The sequence below is a fragment of the Aspergillus alliaceus genome (genome assembly GCF_009176365.1).
Source record: "Aspergillus alliaceus strain CBS 536.65 unplaced genomic scaffold BDW43scaffold_17, whole genome shotgun sequence".
Lineage (NCBI taxonomy): Eukaryota > Fungi > Ascomycota > Eurotiomycetes > Eurotiales > Aspergillaceae > Aspergillus > Aspergillus alliaceus.
Window position 1 is genome coordinate 138853 of NW_022474700.1, and position 20016 is coordinate 158868.

General features: G+C 49.5%; 9 protein-coding genes across 9 annotated transcripts; 3 read left to right on the plus strand and 6 right to left on the minus strand.

Annotated features, from left to right (window-relative positions):
• Window positions 1-105: 105 nt before the first annotated feature.
• BDW43DRAFT_59083 (S-adenosyl-L-methionine-dependent methyltransferase) lies at window positions 106-2397 on the minus strand. The gene is made up of 10 exons (XM_032050274.1): window positions 1822-2397; window positions 1714-1757; window positions 1568-1660; window positions 1444-1485; window positions 1323-1389; window positions 1231-1271; window positions 968-1177; window positions 572-908; window positions 401-486; window positions 106-329 (listed from the first exon to the last, which is right to left on the minus strand). The coding sequence occupies exons 1-10, from the start codon at window positions 1903-1905 to the stop codon at window positions 278-280; spliced, it is 1056 nt and encodes a 351-aa protein (XP_031901121.1). The 5' UTR covers window positions 1906-2397; the 3' UTR covers window positions 106-277.
• Window positions 2398-2788: 391 nt separating this feature from the next.
• On the minus strand, window positions 2789-4309 carry BDW43DRAFT_273748 (guanine nucleotide exchange factor SDO1). The gene is made up of 2 exons (XM_032041655.1): window positions 4143-4309; window positions 2789-3993 (listed from the first exon to the last, which is right to left on the minus strand). Exons 1-2 carry the CDS (start codon window positions 4207-4209, stop codon window positions 3029-3031), a joined length of 1032 nt encoding a protein of 343 aa, XP_031901122.1. The 5' UTR covers window positions 4210-4309; the 3' UTR covers window positions 2789-3028.
• A 209-nt stretch (window positions 4310-4518) lies between these two features.
• cp3 (carboxypeptidase C PRC1) lies at window positions 4519-6889 on the plus strand. The gene is made up of 2 exons (XM_032041656.1): window positions 4519-4646; window positions 4718-6889. Exon 2 carries the CDS (start codon window positions 5238-5240, stop codon window positions 6489-6491), a length of 1254 nt encoding a protein of 417 aa, XP_031901123.1. The 5' UTR covers window positions 4519-4646; window positions 4718-5237; the 3' UTR covers window positions 6492-6889.
• Window positions 6882-8087, minus strand: BDW43DRAFT_273754 (40S ribosomal protein uS13). Its single transcript, XM_032041657.1, has 3 exons — window positions 8035-8087; window positions 7650-7815; window positions 6882-7509 (listed from the first exon to the last, which is right to left on the minus strand). Exons 1-3 carry the CDS (start codon window positions 8036-8038, stop codon window positions 7212-7214), a joined length of 468 nt encoding a protein of 155 aa, XP_031901124.1. The 5' UTR covers window positions 8039-8087; the 3' UTR covers window positions 6882-7211.
• A 1137-nt stretch (window positions 8088-9224) lies between these two features.
• BDW43DRAFT_310316 (uncharacterized protein) lies at window positions 9225-12191 on the plus strand (the record flags this gene model as incomplete). The annotated part of the gene is made up of 1 exon (XM_032046906.1): window positions 9225-12191. One exon carries the CDS (start codon window positions 9225-9227, stop codon window positions 12189-12191), a length of 2967 nt encoding a protein of 988 aa, XP_031901125.1.
• Window positions 12192-12764: 573 nt separating this feature from the next.
• BDW43DRAFT_273763 (heme peroxidase) lies at window positions 12765-13792 on the minus strand. Its single transcript, XM_032041658.1, has one exon. It carries the CDS (start codon window positions 13634-13636, stop codon window positions 12860-12862), a length of 777 nt encoding a protein of 258 aa, XP_031901126.1. The 5' UTR covers window positions 13637-13792; the 3' UTR covers window positions 12765-12859.
• Window positions 13793-15001: 1209 nt separating this feature from the next.
• BDW43DRAFT_310318 (uncharacterized protein) lies at window positions 15002-15505 on the minus strand (the record flags this gene model as incomplete). Its single annotated transcript, XM_032046907.1, has 1 exon — window positions 15002-15505. One exon carries the CDS (start codon window positions 15503-15505, stop codon window positions 15002-15004), a length of 504 nt encoding a protein of 167 aa, XP_031901127.1.
• Window positions 15506-15918: 413 nt separating this feature from the next.
• BDW43DRAFT_310319 (3-isopropylmalate dehydrogenase) lies at window positions 15919-17159 on the minus strand (the record flags this gene model as incomplete). The annotated part of the gene is made up of 3 exons (XM_032046908.1): window positions 15919-16138; window positions 16191-16608; window positions 16682-17159. 3 exons carry the CDS (start codon window positions 17157-17159, stop codon window positions 15919-15921), a joined length of 1116 nt encoding a protein of 371 aa, XP_031901128.1.
• Window positions 17160-17448: 289 nt separating this feature from the next.
• On the plus strand, window positions 17449-19422 carry BDW43DRAFT_273764 (HSP70/90 family co-chaperone CNS1). Its single transcript, XM_032041659.1, has 3 exons — window positions 17449-17981; window positions 18096-18368; window positions 18436-19422. Exons 1-3 carry the CDS (start codon window positions 17690-17692, stop codon window positions 19149-19151), a joined length of 1281 nt encoding a protein of 426 aa, XP_031901129.1. The 5' UTR covers window positions 17449-17689; the 3' UTR covers window positions 19152-19422.
• The last annotated feature ends 594 nt before the right edge of the window (window positions 19423-20016 follow it).

Below are 20016 nucleotides of genomic sequence, written 5' to 3' on the forward strand. Positions count from 1 at the left end.
GAGACTTTTGTGAGAGTTTTGGTGTTGAGGGTAGGGTATATGGTGGACTAAAAAGGGCTTTTGTGCATGCTTGTGTGTGTTTAGATATATTGTATGAGATTACTCTCAAGGACTAGTTTGTAGATAGGTTATAAACGGGAATTAAATCATTATAAAGGCTGCCCTTCTATAATGTAAATGCGAAATCGTACTCCAGGCGGAGGATTGCACAGTTCCAAGGGGTATAAGCATCGCTAGTCCAAGCTATATGGTGCTTTCTGGCATCATTTCTGACAATCTATTTATCGGCATTGTGGTCCTTGAGTGGCTTTTGGCCGTAGACACTCACTCTTTTCAGGAACCGAATAGTCAGCTATCAATTGTATCTCAGCGGTGCATATCTGAGCAAGGCAGAACTTACACGTAGAAATAGGCATGGATCCTTGAGTAGTCGCGTAACCCTCTCCTCATACTTGCCAAAAATAGTTGTACTTCCTCATAACTCCACTAATAGAGACGCTGTAAGTAACGAGCGAAACGATATAGTTGCCCTCCTGCGCCTGGGTAGGCTTATAAAGTAGCAGAAACGTACCCCCATCACGCGAGTGAGAAGTGCCATAGCCCATCCTTCTATGCCCTTCTCACAATGCAGCAGGTTCCACATGCCCAGCTTCCGGTAGTGTTCGTCTCTGGTCCATGGACCAACAGGGAGTTTAAATCGCCGCTCGGTCACATTTTCGAATCCAACATCCAGCATGTAGTCACGCGCAAGATCGCAAATACGAAACGTCTTGCCAAATCTCTCACCTGCGTCGATGAAGATGCGTGACCACTCTGCCAGGATGTGGTCATACGTCACGGTGCCATCGTCCGATCTAAACTCGATCGACATTTCCAGCTGATCGAACCATCCGCCGGGCCGTAGACCTCTGTCGCCATTAGGCACGTCCCCAAGTCAACTTGGTTAAGGAGCTTTAGTGCAACTTACATCATCATATTGCGATAGAACGCAGGCCAGTTGGAAATTGCCCCATATAGTGAACGCACATGGATGAGATCAAAATGGTTCTCCGGGTATGCCCATGAATCTTCAGCATCGTCGACCTCGAACCGGAGATTTGGCGGGACAAAAGTTGGTTGAGTGGGTGATAGGTCAGTTCCGATCACCTCTGCAGAGGGATATTCATCTGCAAAGTCACTAGAGATCCGTTAGTAAGAACAAATGGTCTATCTATACTGTCTTGCACAAACATGGCCCATATCCCCGTTCCCGTACCGACATCGAGTACTCTCTATTTAACATTCATCAGCCCACACTCCAAGCAGATGCTATAAGACCTTACCTGAATGTTATCAGATATGGGCGCAAGACACAACTTATCTCCAAGAAGCATGGTGAACATATGATGACTACAGATTAATGTCAGAATGGTTACTGAGATTGTTCACATCCCCGGTACGTACGCTATATCCAGTTGTTCGTTTTGCATCTCGTCGTTTGGGCCCCTGCGCACCTTAGCCGTCCATATCCCATCGTTATATAGACTTCGGGAAAGAGAGAGAGAGAGCATTTAAACGGTCATAATACCAGTAAGCACCATCTCTGTAGGCGTGGTATCGTCTACCATTCTCATAGCGATAAGCGGTGATCATCGAATTGAGCGATGTGGTGTCGCTCGCACTGGGATATCAGTGTCAACGTAGCCAACAAGTATCGCCAATATGATGTCTCACAATTCCTCGACATAATCGGAGTCTGCACTATAGTCCAGCTCTCCCTGCGCTGGTCAGTCCCTGCTGCTACCGAAAAGATGACGAAGATGAACGGGAGGGGAGGCTGACCGCATACTCGTCCTGCGGGTTTTCTTCCCTTGACGGGGATCCCGAGTCCGACCGAGGTGATCCCTCGTGTCTCGCAGCTCCCATGATGAAATTCCCTGACAGGTACACCACCTCCCCGACAAGAACCACATCTAGCGAGTGTGGAGGCAGGGAATCTTGGTAGTTTTCAACCCCCAACGTAAGTCCCACTTGGAAGGAGGATCATCCCTAGTTAAGGTTTAGTCCCAGGCACCGTGCGCCGCCGTCAATGGAGCCAATAAAGCGTTAATACGAGAGTTCCTCGCTCCACTAGCCAACCACTTCATATCATAGTGGGGACTTAACTGTGGAGTATTCGTTGTGGCCTTTCAAGATGTCCATACCGAAGAGAGCAGGGATGTCCGGCTGAAGACTGTGACCTGGATATGGCTCTTGGGGGTCCACAGCCATGCATTACGACCAACAATAATAACATCGCCGGAGCCGAGGGTCAGGAGAGCCTCTCGCAGCACTAGTCTTCGACCAAGTCGAAGTTGGGAATTGAGCGTAGTATCTGTGAGTTGACGGGTATGGATGACGATAATGTTTCGAGTGAGAGATGGTTCTCGATGACACACCTAATATGGCTTTATCGGTAGCAATCATCTCACCATTTTCTATAAGAAACGACACGAGACCCATGGGGTAGTATAAAACAAGTGTAGCGCAGATTTAACGATTGATTCGGATCCAACAATCCAACGGTCAACAACCCCCACTTTGGCAATGATGACACAATCTTCGACAGGCTTCGTTCAGCAGAAGACGCGGTTGAAGGCGCTAGTTTGCAAAGTCCTCGAATCAGACTGAAGGGGATCTGGGGTTACTGCAGCACTACCCTGAGACCCGTGGCACTTTGAAGCGCGCAATAGCGGGTGTTACCTAGTAAAACGGTGCATGTTGCGAGTACCTAGGTCTAGGCAGGTCACGTTCAGTACTCACAATACACGCAACTCACAAGAAATAGAAGCACCTCTGGGTTACTGTTTGTATTTATTCTAATTCATTCATTAAAGAGCATGAGGTAGATCATCATCTGAGTGATCATTCCGTTAGCACTGGTATCCTGCTTCCACCCGAGTAATCATTAATCATAGCACAAGTCTGAGTGTAAGTTATCTATACGTGAATCGACCATGCGCTGTGCAAAGGCTCGCAAACTGAATATATACTCCCGCATCTAGGCCTCTTAGTCTTCATGAGTGACGGCCATATCCAGCACTTCTACTCGTCCTCTGCCCCGGGTGTCGTTACCCACAAATTCGTTTAGCCCCTTGAACGCCCCCGGCTCAGCAAATCCAACAACCTCCCACTCGTCGCCTGCAATTTCTTGCGACTCGACGGACTCCACGAAGCTCAGAATCTTGTCCTTGACGTTAGTCGGTGCCTTCGGCTGCGGGGGCTCGACATCAGAGGCACCCTCAGCATCGGAATCCTGCTGGCGTGCCGATTTCTTTGACCCTTTGCCACCTTTCTTATTTGATTTGGAGTTGCCGCCCGACGAGGCTTCCTTCTCTTTATTCGAGGTTGCGGGTGCTCCAGACTTAACGCTCTGTTTCAAAAGCGGCACCGGACAAGTCACTCGAAGACGCATCCGTGCTCGCATAACTGGAATCGGCTGCCATGCGATGAGTGCCTTCATGGCTTCAAGAGCTTGGATTTTCGCCGACTTGTTGGAAGTGACACCGGTCCAGAGCGGCCTCCGGGGCTGAGCAGGGCGACCCTCCTCTCCATCACCGTTTCCATCCCCACTATTACTCTGACTCTGCGCCTGTTGCATCTGCCCGCTCGCCGAACTCAGTTGATCCAACGCCTTAGAAATCATTCCGGGTGTATAGACTCGCTTGGTCGTCGGGTCAACCAGCCTACCCGACACAATATCCAACACCTCCTTCTCCACCCGCTCGATGATCTCCTTTCGCTCACGCTCACCAACTTGCACTTCGCCTTTCCGTAAAATCTCCTGTCGGATCTCGTCTGCAGGGGTGTTGGCACCGAACGCTTTGGTTAACTCTGCTGACGGGGCGGTTTGGGCTTTTGAGACGGAGAGGAAGATCGTAGGGACTTGAAGAACATTGTCCAGGTCTTTTTCCGCCCCGGAGCGGTACTCTAGTAGTTTGTTCTTATAACAGGCGAGTTCGAATCTCTTTTTACCTGATGATGAAATATGTTAGCAGGGTTGCGGGGCTAATCTTTCATGTAGATTATTTTTGCTTTTATCCTCATCCAACACATTCCTTTCGTCAAGCATACATATTCGTAATATGAGATACTAACAAAAACAGACAAATTGTTTGACGAACCTTTTTTCAACCTGACCACTGATACGTTGGTAAACTTGATCTGATTGGAGGGCTGTTGGATGGGCATGTTGCTGTATGTGTCTTGCCGGAAGACACGCTCTGTAGTCCTCAATAGCAAAGGGCTAGAAAAGGGAAGAAACTTGATTAGAAAAAGGGTATCTTTTGCTAATGTGTGAAGAATTATGGCAACTTTTTTTTTTGGATCTTTTCCTGACGGTCTCGTGATTGGCCAAGACAACAATGACGCAGATCTCGTGATTCCATGACTCAGCGATCAAGGAATGGCTGATTCAGCGCGTGACTTGGTTTCCCCGGAAGGTCCCCCCCGACGATGATTGGCTGCCCTGGGAAGTGTTATCGGCGTCATCGGCGTGATCGCTCCCCCAACTAACCGAAGGTTCACCTCCTCTCTCCTCTCTCTTCATCCTCCTTCCCTCTTGCCTATATTCGCAGGTAGTTGATTCTTCATCGGCTACTTTGCGTCTGTTACATCTGCTGTTTCCCGTATGTTTTAATCCTCCCATCTTCCCTATCCAATCCCAATAACAGCTTGGTACTGATAAGCAGCTGTTTAGACCGCAAGGTACCTTCTTATCGTCATCACGTCCTTCCATCCCAAACTGCCCTTTTTCACATCTCATTTGGAATCAAAGTGATCCAAAATGAGAGTATTGCCAGCTACTTTGCTGGTCGGGGCTGCCTCCGCGGCCCTTCCACCTCTCCAGCAGGTGTTGGGTCAGCCTGAGGACAGCATGGGGAGCTTCGCCAAGCCACTCCATGCCTTCCAGGAGCAGCTGAAGACCCTTTCAGATGATGCTCGTAAGCTCTGGGAAGAAGTCTCCAACTACTTCCCAGATAGCATGGACCATAACCCAGTCTTCTCTCTTCCCAAGAAGCATACTCGTCGTCCTGATTCTCATTGGGACCACATTGTCCGTGGCTCGGATGTCCAGAAGATCTGGGTGAACAATGCCAACGGCGAATCAGAGAGGGAGATCGACGGAAAGCTAGAGGCTTACGATCTCAGAGTCAAGAAATCTGATCCAAAGGCTCTCGGGATTGACCCCGGTGTGAAGCAGTACACCGGCTATCTCGATGATAATGAGAATGACAAGCATTTGTTCTATTGTGAGTTCTCTTGACCGCCATTTGATTCTTGTTCCTGATACTAATCTCGCAAAAGGGTTCTTTGAATCCCGCAATGACCCGAAGAACGACCCTGTCGTTCTCTGGCTGAACGGTGGCCCCGGCTGCTCTTCCCTCACCGGCTTGTTCATGGAGCTTGGACCTAGCAGCATCGATGAGAACATTAAGCCCATCTACAACGATTACTCTTGGAACTCCAATGCCTCCGTGATCTTCCTTGATCAGCCCGTCAATGTCGGTTACTCCTACAGTGGCTCCGCTGTTAGTGACACCGTTGCTGCTGGCAAGGACGTCTACGCTCTGCTCTCCCTCTTCTTCAAACAATTCCCCGAGTATGCGAAGCAGGACTTCCATATTGCTGGCGAGTCATATGCCGGACATTATATCCCTGTCTTTGCATCTGAGATATTGTCCCACAAGAACCGCAACATAAACCTCAAGTCTGTCCTCATTGGCAATGGTCTCACTGACGGCCTCACTCAGTATGAGTACTACCGCCCGATGGGTTGTGGTAAAGGTGGCTACCCGGCTGTCTTGGACGAAAGCACCTGCCAGTCCATGGACAATGCCTTACCCCGTTGCCAGTCCATGATCAAGGCTTGCTACGACTCAGAAAGCGCCTGGGTCTGCGTCCCTGCCTCGATCTACTGCAACAATGCTCTTATCGGACCTTACCAGCGCACTGGACAGAATGTCTATGATGTCCGCAGCAAGTGTGAGGATGAGAGCAACCTGTGCTACAAGGGCATGGGCTATGTGAGCGAGTATCTCAACAAGGCTGAAGTTCGCCAGGCGCTGGGTGCCGAAGTTGATGGCTATGACTCGTGCAACTTTGATATCAACCGCAACTTCCTCTTCCACGGTGACTGGATGAAGCCCTACCACCGTCTGGTTCCTGGCCTTCTTGAGCAGATCCCCGTTCTGATCTATGCCGGTGATGCCGACTACATCTGCAACTGGCTGGGTAACAAGGCCTGGACTGAGGCTCTTGAATGGCCTGGCCAGGAGAAGTATGCTTCTCTCGAGTTGGAGGACCTGAAGATTGAGCAGAACGAACACACAGGCAAGAAGATTGGCCAGATCAAATCTCACGGGAACTTCACGTTCATGCGTCTCTATGGCGGTGGCCACATGGTTCCGATGGACCAGCCCGAGGCTAGTCTGGAGTTCTTCAACCGCTGGTTGGGTGGTGAATGGTTTTGAATCGGCCATTCTGGTCTAGAATAAGACATGTCTAGACCTGTTCAAGGATATGGCGCTAGTCGCAAGGCTAATTCACGGAATATTTTGAAAGCGTAACGTTTTGAGATGCTTGTGTACTTTTGATGTTTGTACATCAATTTTCATAAATGTACCGCGCTATATATATAGCCGCATATACATATAGTGTGAGCGTACGATTACTAGAACTCCAGTCCTTTTCATAGAATTTTTGCATATCCTTTGAATTGCTACATTGTAGCATAATAAAATGGGTGACTATACTTCTAAACTAGGAATACTTTGTTGGTTGGTTGGTGGGTGTCTCTAACTAGTAGATTGGGGAGTTGTACGAAAGATACGGTTAAGAGCCTTAGCAGTATTCTCACCCACCACCTGTACAAATTCTACTCTAATATCTGATACATTGGTATCCGACTTTTACGCCAGGCCAATTATATGCATCATGTAGGCTCCGGTAGACGAAGGGGGAGAATGTGGGAATTAGTCTGAATCACAGTAGTAATCCAAGTCCAGATAGTATATCGTTCGAACGAGAAATAAGATTTTATGATTCATGTCATATTGGTATGATTGTTTCATTTTCAGACCCGTGCCAATTTTTGTATTTAACACCAGATCATGCGCAGGTCCCACGAGAATTCGTTAAAACACACCAACAAGCAAGAAGGAAAAAACGCAGTAGTGTCCCTCTCGTATAGTTTAGCCCTTCTTCTTGCTGACACCAACGGTGCGTCCACGACGACCGGTGGTCTTGGTGTGCTGACCGCGAACACGGAGACCCCAGTAGTGACGGAGACCACGGTGAGAGCGGATCTTCTTAAGGCGCTCAAGGTCCTCACGCATCTTGCTGTCCAAGCCGTTGGAGATGACCTGGCTATCCTTGCCATCGGTGATGTCGCGCTGTCTGTTCAGGAACCAGGTGGGGATCTTGTACTGGGTAGGGTTCTGGAGGATGGTGACGACACGCTCGAGCTCTTCGGTGGTAAGCTCACCGGCGCTAGAAAAGAAAACCCCGTTAATGACTTTGTCCTTCATGCTCGATGTTGGTTTCTTTATCCTGGCAACCACTCCTTTCCAGCTGACAAAGAAGGTCCCTATTTCGGATGCACATGGGGACAGAAAACCCGGAAAACGTACCGCTTGTTGAGGTCAACATCAGCCTTCTTGCAGACCAAGTTGGAGTAGCGGCGGCCGACACCCTTGATCTGGGTCAGGGCGTACATAACCTTCTGCTTGCCGTCAACATTGGTGTTGAGCAGACGCAGAATGTACTGGAAGTTCGTCTTCTCGCCGGACACGAGCGCTGTAATCAGAAAAGAATCGCAGTCAGCCTTTTTTCTGCACTCTCCATTGCTTCTCAAACGCCATCACTTCATTATCATCATCTCTTTCTTCCATCTCTTGTCGACGTCCCGGGGACCGACTGCAACCCGCCTCTTTTGTCGGGGAAAAATGGCGAACGGCAAGACACCAGAAATTTTCTTCAACCAAAAAGCAGCTCGGGGTGAGGAGTAAAACGTACACATATTGGCGGATGCGCGACGGGATCGCGATTGATTGTCGACAGCGAGAGGGGTGAGAAGGAGGACAAATCGAGGGCCCGACTTTGCTTTGGACTTTGCTTCGGCTCCCGTTGTGGGATCGGGTAATCACGCTAGGCCGCTTCTGGCATTTGTGCGCTCGCTTACTCTTGGTGATGCTAGCCTTATGCGGACTAGACTGGTTTCCTCCGGGTAGGGGCTTCGCTCATGTGATCTCTGTGTAAGATTACGGTTCTGTGGGTATGGTAATATTACGCTTATCGCTCTCTCACCCATAACATTATTATCAGTTCTTGATTGTGATGAGAGACTCAATTTTCTTGGACACACATTACACATTCCAAGTAACTCAGTGGGATAGTACCATTTCCTTGTTATGCTCAGTTAGCTTAAACGCTCTCATTCTTTAGTGAATGCCTTCATCTATAGCATTGTGCAATGTTGTGCCTTGCATTCCTCTGCACTCTTTCTCTAGCAAAAGAGCATCTACAGGATACTCCTCATTCACCCATGCGGGAATATATTCTCGATATGGGATACTACTGCGTTAGTTAACCCTACCTTGACGGGACTACCCGCTCATGGGCTCAAGACACCCATAGTTCTTTGTTGCCATGTCCTCTACGGAGGATATCTCAATCCCTAAAGAAATGAACTAGCTTGGATAACCCCGCTGCTGGGAGCAATTCGATTGCTACCCATGCCCTTGTGGATATCTTGAATGACTTGTGGCCATTATCTCACTGCACACTACCTTCATGCATCCATCAAGCACTAGATAGCACAAGACAAAGACAATACCATCTCTTTTTGCCATTGTTATGAACCCAATGCCCTTGTGTCTCTTTCAAATAACCCTTAGTGGACATGATTGAGCCTTTGTTCCTACGTCTTATGTCTTATATATAGGTTAAGTTGAAAAGCGCTCATGGCCCAGTTTACGCGGAAGGACGGCTCCGGGTATTAATCTCCTCTTGCAGAAGATGTTTCTTGAAACCTCATCGACCTGATCTTCTATATTCTTCCATGGATGAATCGTTATTGACATTGATGACTGAAACAACACTTGTATGGAATATACTGGCTTTTCGCACTCATAACATTGGTCTTCTCTTCGAACTCCTTTTAGATCCGCAAGTCGCTTGATATAAGTGCACTCAAGCGATATATCATGTCTTCAGACAGCAGCGACACTAAACCCACGACTAAGGATGATGATGATTTCAAATATAACCCTGAGCTCAACTACCCTATGGTCAAACTGGCTGACCTGCCCGAACCCCCCAGCAATTGGCGTGTTTGCGGGCGAACAGCAACTGAAGCCTCAAAAGCTCGTAAAGCAACCAGTGAAGAGGCTAAAAGGTGGGTAAGGTTTCACAGTTGGGGAATCGATATGGGTGTGAAGGGCGACTTAACCAACCTCAGGTGCTTCAAAGTTCTATGGAAGCTCTTCTACTACCAGCAAGACAAACACCGACCGCAGAACTTCGAGCAGATAAAGGACTTCCAGATGAGAGATGCTGGCCCTCGGCTATTGCAATGTTCACTAGATGATCCAGATCTCCTTCCCATTAGCAGGTTCTATCCTCATCCACCACCCACCACTAAAATCCCAAGTGAGGGGTTCCACAGGCCCCTCGACGCTCTACAGTCCAGGCCCGACAGCCATATAGAACAGATGCTGTATCCAGTTTATGGCGAACCGAAAGAAGTCAACAATGCTCTTGAAGAGATCGAGGTATCACCCGCTCAGTCTACGAACAATAGTATGGGGAATAGCAACAAACGCAATTTGCATCTTCCCAAGGTCATGGCTCGAACTGTTATTGAGGCCGTTGAACGGGCTGTCATGCAATTTGCTTATGAAGATCTCGCACGGCATCGCAGCGCTGCTACCCAAGATGGCCGAGTACATCTGACCGCGACGACAGAAGAAGACCTTCAGCAAGCCAACATCGGATCATTCCCCGCAACATCCCATGTGAAGCTCGCTACGGACCCTGATAATCCATGTGGACTGATTTTCAGTGCAGACGGCGATAAGTACCCTTATCGAGGTCGGGGACCTGTGTACTGCAACAACTCTTCTGCCATTGACAGTATCATTGTAGTCGGCAAGTTGCTCGATGCCGGATCCACCGTCATCGACCGCAAAGACCCCGAATGGTGCGAGCGCTTCACGAATGTGGAGAAAGCCTTTATTGAAGCCACTGATGTTAACTGGGATCTCTGCTCAAGAGGAAACTCCCGAGATCGCTTTTGGTCGATGATGGCGGCGGCGACTGAAAGCGCCGGGGCGGATGCACAATCATCTCTCCTTGACATGTGGAGAGTATCGACCGACCACTTTGGCCAGTTCTTGTTCACGTATCATGAGCAAATCGCCTTTTGCCCCCCGTGCACAGAGAATGCCACGGACGCTGCGCACCATAGTTGCGCAATTGTGATGCCGCCTACATGCCCGGAAGACACGAAGGGCGTATCGATGCAGCAGTTGATCTCCCGCTCATTTGCATCTGAGTATATCACCCGTTGTGGTGAATGTCAAGATAAAGCCGTGGTATGTCGGAGGAAGCTGCATGATCTGCCGATTCGCTTAGCTGTAACTCTAGATGGTACTGTGCCCGTCAAGAAACACACCCGAGACGTCTCTTTTGACTACATTACGAAGGAGGGCAAGCGAGGGACAGCAGCATACCGCTGGCTAGGTGGGATCTACTCCAAGGACAATCATTATCGAGTTTACTGGAGTGATAATGAACGGGGCGAAGCCGACACTGGTGAAATCAAAATATATGACAGCGCTATGCTTTCAGGCGTCATCGTCGGGGGTATCGCTCAAGCGCACAGGGACGACAAAGTACCCGAATCCTGGTGGAAAAACAAGCCTGTTCCACTCCTCTTCTACGAACGTATCATGAATCCCGACGATGAGGTTATCAACGTGGCCTTGCATGCGTTAGGTGACATGGTTAATATCAAGAGCCAGCAGAGGTTACTCCTCCAGGGGCATATTTCCTGGACCCCATCTGAAGCCCCCAAAGCTCGGATGGGTTTTCCATGGAGGCGAGCTATCAACTGCAAGGAAGACCGTTACCTTCTGGCCACGGGGGCCTATGACCCAGAAACCCGCGGCCAGACGTTGAATGGTTCTTTAGGCGTGGGTCATTATGCTAACACACTGGATCCATCGCTAACTAGTCCATATAAGATGAATGTCCGTTACCTGACATCCCCGCTGCCCGATCCAGAACCACAAATGATTGGAATACCGGCAACCTCCTCACTTTACGGTGCTCCGACTTTGTCCATTTTTCATGAAGTCCCACCTCTCCTCGCCCTCGCCGACAGCACTGCATTGCGTAATACGGAGATTAGCACACAGGATCCTGCACAGCTCAATGGACGACATCAAGAACGGAATACCTCACAGTACGATGCACAGTCCAGCTCACAGCATAGCATTCAGCCACATTCAGAACAGTATAATGCGCAGCACCACCACGATAATCTTTCGAATGTACCGTATCAGGGGCCGTATAATACACAGTACGATGCGCAGGCGGGTTCCCAGGGGCGAGAGCGGTACAACATGCAGCACAGCCACACTCCGTACAATGGATATTACAACATACAGCCGAGTACGCATAATGAGCGCAGCACACAACTTACTTCATTGCTGAATATGCAGAATGATATACATAAAGATCCTTTCCTTGATGTGGGCTCGACTGCGGACGGGATAGAGCTCCTCGATCATGTTTTTGGACCGCCCGAGCTCACCCCGGGGATGTTTGTCACCCCAGCGCCGAATCCTGCCCACAGCACGAGTACCGCTCCGACTCCGGTCGAGACTCATTTCAATTACCCTCATCAGAACAATGTCAATGAGGGCATAATGCCTCAGTACATTGATCCTGCCATCTCATCTAGCGCTCCACAGCTACGGGCGCAGGCCCCGCTACTACCTATGGACGGTCGAAGGACCCAGCCGCACCTTGCACCTCAGCTGGACCCTAGGAGGCCAGACCAGGGGAGTGGGTACAATGTGCCCGTACCGAAGAATCCGATGTCGAGAGGCGTGAAGAGAAAGGCAGTTGATGGGCCGGGAGTCCCCGGCTCTGGTAGTGTACGTTGACCTATCACTGATTTAGGCGATTCTGGCGGAATAGAGTCATTTGATTTTGGCTACATTCTATGAGTGATTTTTGTATATGGTCTTCTCTTTTGTTGTTGAGCCTAAGTGTCATGGTGTTATAAAGCGCCTATGTAGAATTACCTAGCAGCTGGGAATCCGTTCAATACAGGGCGATATATATCTATCTGATCTGTCTAGCCAAAGTCACCAAAGTCTCTACTCTACACTAACCGATTTCTACACGTTCGAACAAAAGGGGGTCAATCGATAACCGAAATTCATAAATATCCTAGACCCAGGGGAATTCTTTTCCTATTCAAGCGACATGAAGTAACCGTTGCATTTAATTTCTTTCCCCAGTTCAACATAGACGGGCGTCACAACCAATGACGGGCCGAGTATTAAATCCATCAGCTTTCCCCGCATTTTTCCTTCAACTCTTTGACCCCTTCCTTCGATTAATCTATTTCACCTTCTCTTCCTGTTATTTCCTTCCTTTCTCTCCTTTCTTGTCTCCCTTTTCTTAATACTATCCTACTTTCCTTTATTTTACCTTGTGGATTCAAATGGAGGTACGTGTCGCAATCTTCTAAATCTATTGAACGGCCGGTTCTCTATGTCCGATGTAGTATCTATGTACAGGGAATTAACAAACACAAAACAGAAATCTACAGCCTGGCCCGGGGACAACCGCCGCCACTTGGTCCCTTCGACAGTCCAGTTGGGGTATTGCTCTTCTTCGGCGCCGAAATATATCCTCCCTTGACATTGTCGGTGTTAACGACAGCTCCCTTCGAATCCCGCTGAATCCCCAGCTCAACCAGCTTGGCAAACACCTTCGCGAAGTGGTCGAAGAACAGATCCTTGTCCTCGGCATACTTCTCCACCCAGTAGCGGAATTTCGGATCCGTCGTCAACGCAACATCGGTAGGCAGCATCATCAGCTGGTCATCGCCTTCCTCCGCATCAGGATCCACATACACAAACTGCTTGACTCCGTTCTCCAGCGTCTTGGGCGTCCACTCGAGCTTCAGGAGCAGCTTGTAGAACTGGTTCGAGAATCGTGTCGGGTTGTTCACCCAGGGACCGTGGAATCCGCTCCGGTCCATGTGGCAGCGGCCCAAGTTGTGTCCTCCCGCCAACGCGACAATCTCCTGATCGTTGAACCCCATCCGGTTGAAGATAAAGCGCAGATGGTCGGCTCCCTGGGCGCCGTCGGGCAGACGGCCCCGTGGCGGCACCTTCGAGTCGTCGACCAAATCTGTGCGGCCTGGCTTCCATTCAACTTCGGGTCCGCCCAGCTCCTTGACCGCAACCACACCTGCTAGTGTCCACAAGTCCGCGTATGTGATCCAAGGGTGCTTCTCCTTTACTGGTTCTAAGAAGGCCCGGCCGTGCTGAAGACCGGCGTTCGCGGGGTCGCCACCCTCCGCTTCATATCGCATGCCGGCGCCATTTGAGCCGCCCGTGTCTGATTCTGCGTCGTATGTTCCTGCGGAGTGCCTAGAAGAAGACGTATTAGGTAAGTCGTCCTGTCAAGAACCGCAATTAAGGAAGCAGAGAACAAAAAGAGAGAGAAAAAAAAAAAAAAAAAAAAAAAAAAAAAAAAAAAACTAACCATGCCAGACGAACGAATACAGGTCCTGCGCTACCGTCGTCGTAACCCGGCTTCTTCAGTTGGGCGACAATGTCCCTCCGTACGGCGTCATAATCCCCTGGTGTGCTCATCTCGGCCGATAATTTGTCTGGGGTATAGGTCGGGTATAGTTTGTGGGTCAGGGAAAGCCTCAAAAGGTGAAATTTTTCAACGCGCTCTGGTTGGAATGAGGTCTAAGGGGCGGCAGCAAATTCTGATTAGAAGAAGAGGGAAAGAAGGATCGAAGATGTTAAGGAAGAAATATGAGAAGCCTTTCGGTCCAGGAGGCGATGAGTTCCTGCGCGCACATGAAGAGAGGCAACGAGTGGATCCGCGGCAGGAATCAACAATTTGGCCGACAGTATCAAATGCCGAGGTTCATTCGCTCGTCCCTTTCGACGTCCTCGACAATGGGGTACTCCCCACGGAGAACCGGAGTATACTAAACTATGGTGGCCGTGAAAATTTGAAGGAAATAATTTATTGCGACTGCTTCCGGTTGACTCCTACATGTCTACGTGAGGTTATGAGTTGAGGCGCATTCGCCCTAATAGTCTCCGGGAACTCGGACCTTCCGATACATACACCAGGAGACTTAAAAAATGATAAATAGTTCCATGGCGTCTCTTCTAGACTGCTTTTCGTGATCAGTTTCTGCCAGCATCCCGATCAAAAGCCGCCGATGCGAGGGACCTCGGAACTTGGATTCCCGACCCCATCAATGACTTCCTGTCTGCCTATCAACTGCACCAATTCTTCCGCCGCCAATTCTTTTACACCTGCGTTGCGTCAGATAAGCCTGTGATCTCTGTCAACATGCTACTGGTTTCATCTCGATTATTAAAGCTGGTTCTGGAACGTCGAGTATCACAGGATGGATCCCAGCAGTTAAGGTTGTCGCCACTCGTCCCGCTGCTGATAACACCAAATTCCTAACTGGCTATCGGCCTTGATCCACACATGTGATGGGTGGACGGTTAGATGCCGTCTATGTTGTGGTTTCAAAAACTAGTTCAGCCGCTGATCTCAGTTTTTACCATCAGACATGAAGTTCGGTAGCTCAATTTTTTCTACGATAGGTACCGGTTCCAGCAGAAAGTCCAAGGGGAATAATGATAAATTCCATTGTCATAATTTCCCAGAAATATTGAGATAAAAGAAACAAGAGCGGCCATCATCGATTTGACTCCGTTTGACTTGGCTCGCCCAACAACGACCTCTTTTCGCCCTGCGACCTAGACAACTCATACCTCCATCTCAACACCGTCAATTCTCTTGCCGCATCATCAAAATCCCCTTTCGCTCTCCAGAGCTGATCTTTCCACCGTCTATGGATCTCCTCTGAGTGTCTTACGAGACCCTTGACTTTCCTGCGCATCCACTTTCTCTCCACCCTCCACCGTCGTTCGCGCTGTCGGTACCGCTCTAGCTCTTGCTGCATCCTCTGGCACTCCGGCGACTCGGTGCTCTTGATACTGGCGATGAGATCATGAATAGGATCCGTATGTTTAGTGCGCAGCGTGCCACGAGAAAGTTGCTTGGAGATGCTGATGAACGCGGCGCGGATGTCATCGGCAATCGATCGTAGGAGAGCGGTTTTAGAGGTTGATGAAAGCCCCACGAGGTTCCGGAGGCGCATCGCGCAGGAACCGGGAGTTCTGGGGTCTGTGGCCGACATTGCGACGGTTTTTCTTTGCTGTAGGTGCAAATGACTGGACTGCAGGTGGTGTATAGATTAATTGAGTTCGTAGAATGTAAAAATAGACACGGTAGGTGCAGTATATAGTAAGAGGTGGTCGCAGCCTTGTATTCTTTTTATGATATAGAGGCAACGCGTAATATCGATGAGTGTAATTCTGAAGTGATCAAAGAAATGTTTACCGTTTTCTAGTCATCTGGTAGCTGCATCAATACACCAAAGACCTCAACACCCAGTGGTCTCTTGACAAAGAAACGGCTCTGCATTCATGACTACTATTCATGGTGATAAACACAAAGCAAATCTCTACAAGGAAAACAAACATCAATCAACGAACCTACAATCTAACCACATCCCGACGGTATCAAACACAATGGAAGCACAGATCAACCCTACAATGTCTCCCCACGCAGCACAGTAACAATCGCATCTCCCACCTCTGTCGTGCTAGCCTTTCCACCTAAATCTGGCGTGCGAACCCCAGCGTCTAGAATTGTCCGCACAGCTTCTTCGATTTGCTGTGCTTCATTCTCCATGTCTAAAGAATACCGGAACATCAACGCCACGCAGAGAATCATAGCCACAGGGTTGGCGATATTCTTGCCGGCGATCCTAGTCTCTGTTTAGCTAAAAGCCCAACCCATAATGGAAAGAAAGAACCTACGTAGGCGCCGACCCATGAGTCGGTTCATACAGCCCATGTGTCTTTCTCCGGCTCTCAGAAGGCAACCCATCCAAACTCGCACTCGGCAACACGCCCAACGTCCCAACGATAGACCCTGCCTGATCCGAAATCATATCTCCAAAGGTATTATCAGCCAGTATGACGCCGTTCAATGCCCGGGGGTTCGTCGCCAGGATCAGCGACGCGGAGTCGGCCAGCTGATGCACCAGCTTCACCTGCGGATACTCCGTCGCCATGGTCTTTTCAACAACCCGGCGCCAGAGCCGCGAGGACGCGAGCACATTCGCCTTGTCCAGGGAGATGACGGGCCAAGGGGGGTCGTGACGGAGAGCCAGTTCGGCGGAGAGACGAGTGATGCGCTCGATTTCGGGGGTGGAGTAGGCCCATTCGTCCATGGCTTTTCCATTTCCCTTATGTCAGTGCGATTTACCTTTTCAAGCGGACATAGTTTAAAGAAATGAGGTAAATACCATATCCATCCTCCTCAACCTTCCTCCCAAAATACGCTCCGCCACAATTCTCCCTCACCACCACGAAATCCACGCCCTCAATCACATCCTGCCGAAACGGACTAAACTCCCTCGCCACATTCCGACTCGGCGAATTCGCCGAACACGGCCTCAAATTCGCATAGATATCCATCGCCTTCCGCAGCTGCAGCAGTCCACCTTCCGGTCCATCCAGCCCCTTCCGCATGTTATCCCATTTCGGACCCCCAACGGCACCGAACAGCACCGCGTCCGAGGCCAGAGCCGCCTCCTTGACGGCATCCGTAATCGATTTGCCGTGGAGGTCGATACTACAGCCGCCAATCAGCTCCGAGCGGAGATTAAACTGCACCGTGGATGTGTTGAACGCGGAGAGGACTTTGGTGGCTTCGGCCATTATTTCAGGGCCGATGCCGTCGCCGGGGAGGACGAGGATGTTGTGGGTTTTTGCTCTGGTCATTGTTTTTTGAGTTCCTCTTAAGTACATTGGGTGAATGGATTTAGGTTACTGTATCTAATATCATCTAATTAAATTCTTGTATCCTTGTCTTGTCTACCTTCTTTATTTATAGATCTATAGGGTTCAGTTCGGCCAGGAGACCGATATGCGGGGAAATGGACGTCTCCTCCCGGCATTGCCCCGATAAACGGTATTGAACATCGCGGTACTATACTTCGTAGAGGTTGATTATCCCGTCAAACCCGCATTGAACCCGAGGTAATTAACTACATATAGGCTATATCTATATACCTTCTCGCCGATATCGCACTGTACAGCACCGTCAATATTAAACAAATACATCAAAAACAAATCCAAGCTACACTACCCTCCTCCCAAAAAGGAAATAGGGTAAACCCTCCGTCCCTCATGTTTGCACCGTTTGTCTCCAATTTATCAAGCTGCATCAAGATTTCCATTATCCAAAACCCCCCCACATTCAACTCTGCACCACCAAGACAACTACATTACAAATCTTATACGCCGTCACCATGGGCCGAATCGAAGAACTTCCCGATGACTTCGACGAGTCGCTCAACTTGAACAAGCAGGCGAAATCCCCCTCCGACAGCAGCCCCGCCAATGCTGCCCCCGCCGCGGACAAAGAGACCGCGTTCCCGATCAACGAGGAACGGGTGAAGGAGTTGGAGAAGGAGAATCCGGGTGCGCCGAAGATGCCTCCGGGTATGGAGGCTGTGCGGTCGCATACGACGGATGAGTTGGCGGAGATGTTGAATAAGACGCCGTTGTTTATGACGGATATTGAGAAGGCGGGGGATGAGAGTATGTTTTTCTTCTTCTTCTTTTTTCAATTTGTTGTTACGGGTGATGGGAGACCGGGTTATGGGGTGAGTAGGGTTTTATGGCCTTGGCTTACGCTTACGTGACTATTTGCAGATGGCGAGAATATCGTGTTGGATGCGCTTACGGCGCTGCAGAATGAGGGGACTCGTGGAGATGTGGCTCAGAACTACCGCGAGCAGGGAAATGAGGCGGCGAAGGAGTTGAGGTGGATTGATGCGAAGGAGTTCTATACGAAGGCTATTGCTGTGCTCTTTGCGAAGGAGGATAAGTGGGAGAAGCCTGAGGATATGGCTGAAGAGCAGAAGTTGTGGAGGCAGGTTGAAGAGGCGTCTTATATCAATCGCGCGTTGTGTAATTTGGAGTTGGGTAAGTGTGTATTTTCTTTTTATTTGCTGTTTGAGTAAGGAGGGTCCTAACTTTTGGTTTTATTTAGGCAATTACCGGTCGTGTACGCTTGACTGCGCGTCGACGCTCAAGTTGAATCCGAAAAATATCAAGGCGTTCTATCGTTCCGCTATGGCTTGCTTCAAGCTTGAGAAGCTTGATGAGGCTGAGGATGCTGCGAAGCGGGGTTTGGCTCTCGATCCGGATAATAAGTCTCTCCAGACGGCGGCGGAGAAGATCGCTGAACGCAAGGCTGCCCTCGAGCGCGTAGCCGCTAAGCGGAAGGCGGAGGAAGAGAGAAAGCGCAAAGAGAAGAAGCTGCTCGATATTGCGTTGAAGGCTAGAGAAATCAGAACCCGCTTGTCGGATAATCCGGCCGACATGGACGGTGCGGTCATTCGTCTCGTTCCTGACCCCCTCTCTCCCGAAAGTACCCTCGAATTCCCCACCATGCTGCTCTATCCCATGGATGCTGAGTCGGATTTTATCAAGGGGTTTTCTGAGATGAACAGCATTGAAGACCACTTGGAATATATCTTCCCGTTGCCATGGGATACGAAGAATGAATATTCCGTCAATAGTGTTGACTGTTATATGGAGACTGCCACGGGCGGGTTGGTCAAGGCTGGAAAGAAATTGCCTCTTTTGCAGATCCTGAGCGGCAGCAAGGTTGAGGTTGTTGATCAGTTGGTGAAGATCTTCATTGTGCCGACCGCAAAGAGCGGCCAATTCATTGCGGAATTGAAGGCAAGGAAGCAGCGCTGAAGGAGCTTCTCTGTTCCTTCGTTGCCTCCGCCAGGTAGCCACAGGGCAAACTCATCTCCAAAACCGAGGCATCCGCGAGAAGGCTCAAAGGCTAGCAGACCTGCATGGGCCGTGGAGCTCTTCCGCCAACGACCATCAACGGTTCACCACATGAACAAGGGTCTTTCTACCCATACGACACTCCTATGAAGGGAACGTGGCCGTCCACTACGGTCAAGGCCCACCCTGTTCATGGAAGCCATATATCTTGTCTGGCCGTCCTTCAAACACCCGTGGGTCCAATGCCGTTATGATAATGATAATCTATACACTCGTACCTGTTTAGCGATTCCCTGAATAGAAACATCAGCTGATGGAGTTGCTGCCACTGACATCGTACGTCGATCCATAACAGTCAAAATGACTCCATCCCTTAATTTACTTGTCTTGAGACCGACATTTACCCGTAACCCTAGGTGGTGGAGGCGCCTTATGCACTATCCTATCTATCTACTATTGCAATCTAGAATCCCTCCATTGAAAAAGAATAACCGCCGGCCCATGCAGAACTCTCCACTCGATTTAAGCTGTAAGAATGAATTTGTCCGAGACATTCTGGTGTCCTAAGTCAGGAACGGCGTTTCAGGTAGATTAACAGGAACAGTTGGTAGTACACGGGCCAACAAGCAATTCCAATCAATGAATGAAAAGAAGCCGCCGAAGAAGTCCAGCATGGAATAATTCTCCATGATGGAGTCATACAATTCCGATTTCATGAAACTGAGTCTAGCGCAGAGGCCATCCATATCTTAAATTAGCTAGAATGTCGACTCGGTCGAGATTGCATATAAAATGTTGTAGGTCCACCTCGACATTTAAAGCCTTC

Excerpts from the sequence above, each read along its gene's own strand:
- BDW43DRAFT_59083 (XM_032050274.1), bottom strand. The coding sequence starts at position 1,905 with ATGGGAGCTGCGAGACACGAGGGATCACCTCGGTCGGACTCGGGATCC. Across the intron at positions 1,661-1,713 it reads TCCGATTATGTCGAGGAATT|TGCGAGCGACACCACATCGC; the intron begins GTGAGACATCAT and ends CTGATATCCCAG. Across the intron at positions 1,390-1,443 it reads AACGAACAACTGGATATAGC|TCATCATATGTTCACCATGC; the intron begins GTACGTACCGGG and ends ATTAATCTGTAG.
- BDW43DRAFT_273748 (XM_032041655.1), bottom strand. The coding sequence starts at position 4,209 with ATGCCCATCCAACAGCCCTCCAATCAGATCAAGTTTACCAACGTATCA. Across the intron at positions 3,994-4,142 it reads AGTGGTCAGGTTGAAAAAAG|GTAAAAAGAGATTCGAACTC; the intron begins GTTCGTCAAACA and ends TTTCATCATCAG.
- cp3 (XM_032041656.1), top strand. The coding sequence starts at position 5,238 with ATGATAATGAGAATGACAAGCATTTGTTCTATTGTGAGTTCTCTTGAC.
- BDW43DRAFT_273754 (XM_032041657.1), bottom strand. Across the intron at positions 7,510-7,649 it reads GATGTTGACCTCAACAAGCG|CGCCGGTGAGCTTACCACCG; the intron begins GTACGTTTTCCG and ends TTTCTTTTCTAG.
- BDW43DRAFT_273763 (XM_032041658.1), bottom strand. The coding sequence starts at position 13,636 with ATGCGATATGAAGCGGAGGGTGGCGACCCCGCGAACGCCGGTCTTCAG.
- BDW43DRAFT_273764 (XM_032041659.1), top strand. The coding sequence starts at position 17,690 with ATGGGCCGAATCGAAGAACTTCCCGATGACTTCGACGAGTCGCTCAAC. Across the intron at positions 17,982-18,095 it reads TGAGAAGGCGGGGGATGAGA|ATGGCGAGAATATCGTGTTG; the intron begins GTATGTTTTTCT and ends GACTATTTGCAG. Across the intron at positions 18,369-18,435 it reads GTTGTGTAATTTGGAGTTGG|GCAATTACCGGTCGTGTACG; the intron begins GTAAGTGTGTAT and ends GGTTTTATTTAG.